General features: G+C 42.0%; 1 protein-coding gene across 1 annotated transcript in view; it reads left to right on the top strand.

Annotated features, from left to right (window-relative positions):
* Positions 1 to 2,228: 2,228 nt before the first annotated feature.
* LOC126470328 (spectrin beta chain, non-erythrocytic 2) overlaps positions 2,229 to 9,974 on the top strand; it is a 304,767-nt gene continuing 297,021 nt past the window's right edge. Inside the window, exon 1 of the mRNA XM_050098113.1 lies at positions 2,229 to 2,414. Coding sequence (XP_049954070.1) covers positions 2,327 to 2,414 — 88 coding nt within the window. The 5' untranslated portion in view covers positions 2,229 to 2,326. The remainder of the gene's footprint in view (positions 2,415 to 9,974) is intronic.

Raw genomic sequence — 9,974 nt, 5'->3', positions numbered from 1 at the left:
AGTCATAAAAGAGTTAAAAATTGTTAGGAACTCTTCATTGTTATTGCGTTTTGTAGACTCTGGGGCTGAAGCAGCTTAGGAACAGAATGAATTATTCCTTCCACAGCCAACGTTTGGACAGTTTTTGTTTATTTATTCACATGTCCGGTTTAGAGAGTTTTGCTGATGGTAATATTTGATAAAGAAATTTAATTTCTCGAAACTAGCCACATGAATAAACAAACCCAAGAAATTTATTTTAGTGGTTGTAAAATAATTGTTGTCATTTATGAGTTTTTTTAAAGAAATAAAGTCTTTCTGACTATTGCTCGTGGATTTTACCTTCCGATGACTCTTTCATTTCGAGCTGAATGAGTGGATTTGCTAAGGCGAGGTCTGGTCTGACGAGATTGTGGCGCATACCATACTTCGGTTGCAACAGTCATTTTATCGAGATCAAAGTTCAGAGATAAGATTATTTCGTGTAACGCCAGTAAACAGCTTCTTTTAAGATCGCGTTAAGTCTCACACCACAAAAGTATGTTAGCCGACAGATTACTTTTCAGAATTGTTCTCTAGGCTCTAATCAGATGTAAGTGAAAGTAGCACAATAACTCAACGAGGCAATCGTCCATAATCTTCAGATACGTATTGTGGGTTGAATTTGTGCAGCGGGAGGAGGTTGCACTTACCTTTCAGACGACGTTATATAATTAGAGACTAGATGGGTCAGAATTGGTAAGGAAGCGACCGTGATCTTGTTCAAGGAATAATTCTGAAATTCGCATGCAACGACTTACGGGAATCTCGAGGAGCCAACATTAGGACGACCGTATAGGCATCTAAACCTTGCTTCACCTTAACTGAATTCCAGCATTTTTGTAGTTTCTTCAAGTGCCTGACCCTATTAAAACAGCAGCACTCACGTGAGACATTAGCAGCAAAACGGCCTACGGTATGCATCTCAAGATAGCAATTGCCTCTTCTAAATAACTTGCAACTTTTATAGCCGCATCCGGTTGTTTCTCTTGAAACCATTCGTAAAACCGCGAGTTGTAAATGCGCAATAACAACTATTTGCTACGCAAGTCACTTTTTATTTACTTCTGTTACGCGCTTCGATGATCGTGTCATAAGTACTAGGTGGGCTTGTTTGTGTTTTTCATTTAGGATTGCAGTTGTGACATGATGTGGTTTTTACAGACCGCGGTGACGCACATCAGATGTGTTTGTTTCTAATGTAGTCTCAGATTTAAAATAGAAGAAAGTCCGCCTAATTTCGCCAATACACGAGTCACTAGAGTTTCACCATTGTCAGTGGGTTAATTTTATTTACTGCCGAATGACAGGTAAACATTTGCATGATAAAATATACAGTTTTGCGAGCACGGTCATCACACTAATAACATTGTAACAAAGTATATTCCTTAATAGCACATGTTGATATTTAGGTATCCGTCTGTCCGCAGTACATTTTCGTTCAGTTCAACTAATGTACAGCAGAGAATTCCTCATTGGTTGCAAATGACAAAATTTTGAAAGTACAAGATGTACTGCAGACGACAGTAAATATCAGTATGTCCTGTTAAGGTATATGTTACGATAAAGTGTTAAGGATATAATGACTGCAATTCCATAACTATGTATATTTCCATGCAAATTTTTCCACGTTATTCAACAGGAAACAAAATGAACCCACTGACGATGGTGAAACTTCACAGAAACGTGTATGGACGAAAAATTATATAGTTGCTTGAAGGAAGAATCCTTTCCGAAAACACATTTCTAGGTACGAAGTTGTCATTACAGTTTTCGTTTTATTTCAGTTAATAATATATCTCCCTTACCGAATAATTCGGCAGAGCATTGGTACATAGTTGCAATAGTATAAATACGTCAGTAGACAAATTCGACGTCGTGTTCTTCGAGCACTATGTGCCCGCTTTCCGAGTCAGTTTTTCTGACTGATACGGGTATGAGAGAGGCTTTCCCGGCTCTACGTTACTCATTCAGGAATAGTTGAAAAGCAATTTGTGACGGCAGCTCTGGCGCCGCCGAAAGGGGAGTCAACATAGCCGAGGCGTTCCGGAGTTTGTCGAGCCTTATGTAAGGCCGGACCGGCAGCGGATTGCTACGGCCCACACTCCGCAAGTGCTGCCGCGGCTGGCACGGTCGCGACTGTGCCAGCGACGGCTATGTACGGGTTCGGTCTGCCGCTCGGCGTACGTGTGAAACGTACCTCATTGCTTATCAGTAGATAAGATAGGCCTTAGTAAGCAAGCGCCTCTCCGGTGTCACTCGCTAAGTGGGCAGCGTGCAGTCTGCTGGTGGCTGCGGGAGCGCAGCGATGGACACCATACCGAGGACGAGGCGGGTCTCCAGCTACAGGGAGGAGCAGGAGGCAGTCATTCGCGCTGCTTCCATGCCTGTGCCTTGTAAGTTCTTAATGCTCTTAGTCACTACGTGTCACGGTGCATGTCGTCTCCCAGATGATATCACCCATTCTTGTTGAACAAAGATATGATGCGAGGCTGGTACAAAGTATGATACTATTCGCAAGCACATAATTTTTGACTCTAGCAGTCCTCTCCTGAACTGCGACTTTTGTCCCTTATTGTTTAATGTTGACGTAATTTATCGGACGGTTACAATGGCGCAGTTATCTCTAGTGGTGCGCCGCATTGAGCTTGCCTGAAAAAGGTCACATTGCAGAAAAGTTAAATTTATTGCCGTTTCATTTTGTGACTGCGCCTTCCCTCGATTTATGTGGGAAAACCGTGGTACTTTCGCTCGAAGGACTCCTAGTTCCTATCTCGTGTCGCTCAGAAGTGTCTAATCTCGCTAGCGGCAGATAAGTTGCATGCTACCAGCTTGATGTAATTTCACGTGATCCTGGTATCTGTTTTATCTTGAGATCGAGAGAGGTGTCTGAGATCGACAGCTCAATCTGCTTTCAGGTTGTAATGAAATTGAACTCACTTTCTCTGTAGAGCATAAAAAAGAAAATGATGCGCTCAGAGAGATTCGAAATATGCTATTCGTTGTTGCAGCCTTTAGTCGTTCTGTGCTATCGACTTCAGGCGTTCAGGGACAACGCCCACAAAGAGATAAGGATAACGATCGTGAGAGATTCGTTGGGAAAAGTTCACCCGAGTGGTAGCAAATTTGTCTTTCAGTATTTCAACCACTGTTCATAGTGTTCGGCTTACAGTTAACCAGCTGAAACTGTTAGTGTGGTTGCAGGGATGGACGTTGTTGACCTCGTATTACTTCATATTAGATAATATTTGCTCGTTTATTACGCACTCTTCTCCTGTCCTTTTTCGCCACTGCAGTGCAGCTTGCAGGCACTTTCTATCTACTGTACATGCTGTCATGTATCGTCTACATTGGCGGTATACGGTTAAAGACTTCGCCAATTGCATTCTGAAACCTTGTCTTACACCTCGAGTTAGTGATGGTCCAAAAATATTTCGAATGGTGTAATATGCTTTTTTGCTGTATCAGCTACTAATATGCATATTTACAGCTTTTCTAATCGTTGAACAGTAAATATATGTTGTTTAGACAGCATTCGTTACAGTCAAGCAGAGGAAATGAAAGTTTTGGGGTATGGGAGCATCAGAACTGCCCACAGACGGAAAAAAAGGTTTTCAAACTTTCTAACGAATCAGTTTTGCTTGAAAATACTGTCTACAGCAGCGTCTTTCGAAACAGTGCTGTAAATTAATTTTAGAAAGATACCGCTCATGGCTTTTCTCAGGGCACCATTTGATCATTCACCTGGAGTGTATTTAAGAAAACCCTAAAAAGCAGTCAGTAGGAACTTAAAAATGAGACCAACCTATTCTAATACAACCTGCAAACATTTTTACTTCTGCGAATCACGAACAAATTAGTACTCGGAAGTATATAATTATCTTTCTGTAGGAGGGAGAAGGGGGGAATACAAGGGGAGATAAAGCGAGTTTTCGGGAGTATCTTATTCGTGGCGGTAGCATCATGATACAAATCCACCAAAAAATTGACTAATAAGTGACTGATTTTCCGTGATAATGGAAGCGTTGTGTCACCATAAACAAAACAGCCTGTGTGTGACGGAGAGTACAAAGTTATTTTAATCTGATTTTTGACATTTCTCTAAGGGTATTCTGCAAACTTGCAACACAAATTCATTGAAATATTCGTTTCAGAAGTCTAATGGACACGGTAAAACTAATTTATAATCTTACACAGATTCCCAAATATTAGGGATACGATTTAGGTACTTACCGTATCCTAGCCACTAAGGACCAATGCCTAACTCTTCTTGTGGTAAGCAGTTCACACAAAAAAATATCCTGTCGAAGAAATATGTGTGTCAGCGCAAGAGTATAAAGATCGACGAACTAAAAGAAAAATGTACCTGCAGTGTTGAAGTTACGTGTAAGTCTATGTATATCGTTTTATCTATTGTGCTGTAAACTATTTAGTTTATAGTAAATAAATCGATATACTCACACACTTACACGTACATAAAAATGGTGTGTATCATCGCTAGTACTACATTCGAGAAAACATCGTGGCTAAAGTAACATTTGGCAAAAAATATACCGTCAGTCACCACCAAACTTTGAAGATCTATTGGCCCATTACCGAGCAAGAAGACTCAGTCGTTAAGGCACTGGACTCATTCGGGAGGAGAAGGGTCCAGTCCCTGCTCGATCACACAGATTAAAGTTTCTGCGGTTTCCATAATTAAGGTGAATGCTGGGTTAGTGTCCTTGAAAAGGACATGTCCGATTTTGTTCCTCGTCCTTATTCTATCCGCGCTTGTGTACATAGTCTAATGATGTCATCAAGCGAAGCTGAGCAGTAATTTGCTTCCTTTTTAATGTGTACAGCACTCGCTGTCCTAGGCATGGTAGAGATTTCGAACGACCTCCGTATATAAAACTACTTATTTAGTGTCTTTGCAATTCCATTAAAAATAAGCATATGTAGTAATCATGTATACGGTTGTAAACATCGCGCCCCGTACCAGATATGAACCGTGTGATATGGATGACGTTTGCCTGCAACAGTTTCAGTACTAACGCTCATTGTATATTGTATCATCGGATACAGTTTCTAACTACATTTCAAAGTCGCATTTCTTATTTTATTTATTTTTTTGCTATTCAATCCTCAACTCACAAAAATAATGTAACGTTATGTCGTTAGAGTCGTATTGGTGGTTCGTGATGTTTAACCGTTAACCCCATGTCCGAATAACTTTACCGCTGTAAAGGATTCTAATCATCATGGCCCTTCTATGCTACCAGCTACTTTTCTTTGCAAACGTGACAATTTTTAGTACTGTAACAAAGTATTAAATGACACTGGAAGGAATGAAACGTATATGTTCAGTATTACGTATTTTGTTTGTCTTCGAAAGTGTAATTTTGAATAACAAATTAGGTCCAACTACATATTCTGGATTTATTTTATGTAGAGTCTAAACACATCTTCGTCTCGTCTTTCTCCTGAAATCACTGGCTTTGCACATCACTGTATCACCCGTTTGGAAACGCGTATATCGTATTCTTTCAACATCAGTCTGAAACCCTGCTGGGAAGAAGTGCTTCGAAATGAACGTAGGTTGAAATAAAACTTTTAGTTGGAAACAGCCGACAGAAATTGTGATTTATGTAGGTGTAGCTTGTGTGGGAGTAGTGCGAATCAGAATCTGCGCTGGCTGTAACCGAACACTGGGCGGCTCATCACACGCCCGTTGAGTCAGCCGCGTTGCTGCACGGGCCATGACCGGCTTACGTCAAGCATAATTTCCGTCCTGACTTCCCGTCTGCAACCCATTTAGCCTTTGCTAATTAGCCAATGAATCTGCAAATAACAGACTGACTTTTCTTTGTGAGACAGTTGGCCTGATTGTTCCAGAAGTCCCTTGCAAAACGATGTTATTAAGCATTCAAACAATAGCTTAACGCTCGGGTGATAAAGACTCAGTGTTAAGCGATGTAGACTTCGTTACTCCTTCCTCAGACTTTGACAACATGTTTAATAAACACGTCGCTCACTGCGTTATTGCTAGTTCATTGTTAGACAGGTTCCGTAAGTTCAAGGTAGCATGAGGGAGCGTGTGATTTGTAGCACTTTTTGAGGGCTGTTAGCAATTCTCGCATAGGATTGGTTACAGTGTAGTAAGTACATTGCAGACCTACAAGGGCTTGTAACAAAGGAAATGAATACCTTCGTAATTAGGCTCAGCGCAACAGACAGGAAACTATTAAAAAGGATCGTTAGTTCTTATAACAATATCACAGCCAAGAAAGTGAACTTTGAACCTTGTGCGCGTCTACAGACACTGGACCAACGGATACAGCCTATTGGGAACCAAAAAAAAAAAATAAAAAGTGGTACAGTTGCGCATTGCTCAACCTCACGTAAAGTACTTGGCAGGGAAAGCAGGGAAAAGGTGATTTCATTGGGGCAAGGAGCATAAAATCCAAATAAAAACATGTGATGTTTTCACTGTCCTCTACTGCAGGACGTGTTTACGATTAAAGAGAAGCATAAAATCAGATTATCTTCTTTCGGCTTTTAAGGTGCCTCATATGATGGTTTTAAGGCGGTTCTATCGCTACGCAGAGAAGAAATAACTCTTCGTAGTAACGTCTATAACAACGTTGTAGGTGATAATGTTCATTAAGAGGCGCAGGTATTGTCTCCAGCAGGAAATTACATTTCAAAAGGTGCTAAATACCCCGTTTACGAAGTTGAGAGTGTCAACAGGTGTGATGAGCACGAAAAATAAACAATACATCTTTCCTGGCTTTTATGTTCGCCACATTTTAATATGGCGTCATGGTAATGTGGAATCAGGAACTATTATGGGTACGTTACCCTTCTGCCGGCCGCTGGTGGCCGAGCGGTTCTAGGCGCTTCAGTCTGAAACCGCGCGACCGCTACGGTCGCAGGTTCGAATCCTGCCTCGGGCATGGATGTGTGTGATGTCCTTAGGTTAGTTAGGTTTAAGTAGTTCTAAGTTCTAGGGGACTGTTGACCTGAGATGTTGAGTCCCATAGTGCTCAGCGCCATTTTTGAACCGTTGCCCTTCTGCAGCACGCCACTCGAGTACTAGAGCAATTAGTGAGAGAAGAATGGTATCAAAATCCGTTGATCTCTATTCATAATTTATTTACATCTATCCCGAGGAGGTGTCAGGTTGTTCTGGATGTCGTAAGTGGCTCTGTATCGAATTAAGGTCCGACATAACAATTACTGGACGTAGGGCAGCGCCACACCCATCACAGGCATACTTGTTGCCCAGACGGTGCGCTGCACGCAAGTCATGAAAGTAGCGGTTATGAAAGATTATTCCTGTTATTTTAACCAGCGCATGGATAGCATTATCACAGTAAATTGAACTTCAATAAAACAGCAAACAGATTTATTCACACGCCTGGTTTCGCTGCGTTAAAACAGCATCTCCAAATGATACTACAAAGAAAGGAAACCATCCTTGTAATCTATATATACTTAAAAAATTAAGGACAGCCAATAATAACAAACCTAAATAGAAAGTACGTACAGTAGTGTGACATAAATTAGCACGTCCCCAACGTTCGTAGTCACAGAATCCAATCCCATGAAGATTGGAAGTAGTCAACAAATAATAACCGACAGAGCATTAGGGCGAATAGTGCAAGGAATGAGGCACTATAGCAAAAAGAACCATGGTTAATGTAATAAATGTGATTAAAAGTATTACAAGCAGCGTAAAATAAGATACTGTGATAGAACGTCTGTCTGAGAATAGATTCATATGTAGGCCCAATAGTCAAATTAACTTCTTACGTCTCGATTTTTAGTCTTGCATAACGTTTTCCTTCTGGACGTTTTTATCCGTGTAGGAATGGGGTTAATGGATTACGTTTCTTACACAGACGCTCTACTTGTGTATCTTATTTTATGCGTGTTGCATTACATTTTAATCATATTTATTACATTAACTACGGTTCTTTCCGCTGTAGTGTCTCATCCCCTGCACTATTCTTCGTATTGCTCTGCCAGTTATTTGCTGACTACTTCTCCTCTTCAGAGGGTTGAATCGTGTGACTACAAACTTTGGGAACGTCTTCGTGTGCTAATCTATGTGACATTGCTGTAAGTACTTTACATTTAGGTTTACTTTTATTGGGAGTCCTTAATTTTTTAATTATATATCTTGCAAGGATGCTTTCCTTCCTGAAGATGATGCTTTGACGCAGGGAAAGCGGTCGTATGAGTAAGTCATCAATTAACAGTTGTTCGGGGTTTTATTCACGTCCAATTTACCATGAATTTCAACGGCTGAAGCCCGCCCTTGTTACAAAGTTGTATACTGTAATAACGTTGAGCGCTGCTTTCACAAGGAAAGAAGAAACTATGTATGTGTGGTTTAGCCTTATCCGTCATTTAAATGTTGATTTCGTCTGTCTTATTTATCGGCATTCATTCCGTGATTTTGATTTTTTTCCCATCCAGTTTTAGTTTTAATACTATCGTGGTCTGAAGCCAGGCGATACGAGGCTAAAAGAGAAACAGAGAGAGGCGCTGGTGGGTGGGTGTGCGCTAACTTAGCTTGCACGACGTGTCCTTGGAAGAGCGAGCCCGTTGGCAGTTACTCCTGGGGAAAATCGGCTCGTCCGCAGTTTCTCTGCCATAGTTACGAAGAAAGTCTACGGCACGCCTTAAGTTTGCGTACTAGGCATCACAAGACAAAATAAAGTTTTTTCTTTGTGAAACTGTATTTTGCGGGTAATTGTTATAACAAAACTTCATTGGAGCAGTCAGGAGATTTTAACGGAGGAGTTTAAGACATCAGTTGCTAAAACTTAACTTGTGTTTAGTAAATCACATATCGTATGCGCAGTTTGTCTTCTGTTCTCCTTGTCCACTAACCTTAGCATGCTTTTTCAGTTTTTGGAGGCTGACTGTAAGCTGTGAGCGTTTCTTGTAGGAGTCTACGTTTGTACTTTCAAGCCACCTCGTAGCGTGTGGTGGAAGGTCCATCGTACGCCACTACATCCCACCCCCCCCTCCACCTGGCACGCCGATCCGTTCAATTAAAGAAGAGTGAGTTGCAAGCGTGGCTGCGGCAAGCCACGGTATAAGCTCGAATTACTCAGTCATTTCTTGAGATACTCGAATTAGTCGTATTTTATTAACGCGTTTTCCACTTTAATCGGTAATGTGGCACCTTATTTTAATTCCTTTGGATTTGCAGGATGCATTTATAAGGTATTCGTTTTCCAGTAATTGTAATCTGTGTTGTTGGGAGCGGTACGTTACATTTGAACGTGTTTTGCCGCGATGGATTAATGAATCGTGTGAGGACAGTGGATGTGTGTTTACCGGCGCAGCCGCAGAATGCCGGGGTTCCCAGAAAGTGCGTGCAGGTTGGCGGGCGCGCCGAGCGAGTGAACCCATTCACCTTGGCCGAGTCTGGGGCCTGCCTTGGGTACTGCCGGCCACGGAGCGCCGTGCTTTTGCATTCTGCGCGCTCGGCCGCCTTCACAGCAAAAAGGCTCTGCCGCTGTCGTCAGCGGAAATGCTTCTCGCGAATCCCCAAGCTCGAAAGACGTTCCGTCCGGTGTTTCCGCGTGTGCAGGGAACCTGGCTTCCAGGGATGTTTCTCTTTGGAATTATTTATGGGATAACATACCGAAGCTGACCCTCTTGTCATTGTTTGCCCACTGTGCATGCCAGCGACTCTCGTAAGTATATCTGATCAGAATGAGGCGTCGCCGAAGTGAAAGCTACAGCTGTAGCACCGGTCTGGAAGCCGCGCCCAGGTACTAGCTGCCTGCCGTTGGAATTCTCGGCTGCTGTGCCACCGTTTCAGATGTGTACTGTACCTTTATACGGCGTGACACGGCAAACTACTGCCAAGTTTTCTGGACGAACTCCTTCCTGTAAGCAGTATTTTCAGGCAAGAATTCTGCCATCTCCAATTATTTACTATCCACATGTGC

This window comes from Schistocerca serialis, chromosome 3 (assembly GCF_023864345.2).
Source record: "Schistocerca serialis cubense isolate TAMUIC-IGC-003099 chromosome 3, iqSchSeri2.2, whole genome shotgun sequence".
NCBI lineage: Eukaryota > Metazoa > Arthropoda > Insecta > Orthoptera > Acrididae > Schistocerca > Schistocerca serialis.
Note: the sequence above shows the minus strand (reverse complement) of the source record. Positions and strands in the feature narration are given on the sequence as shown.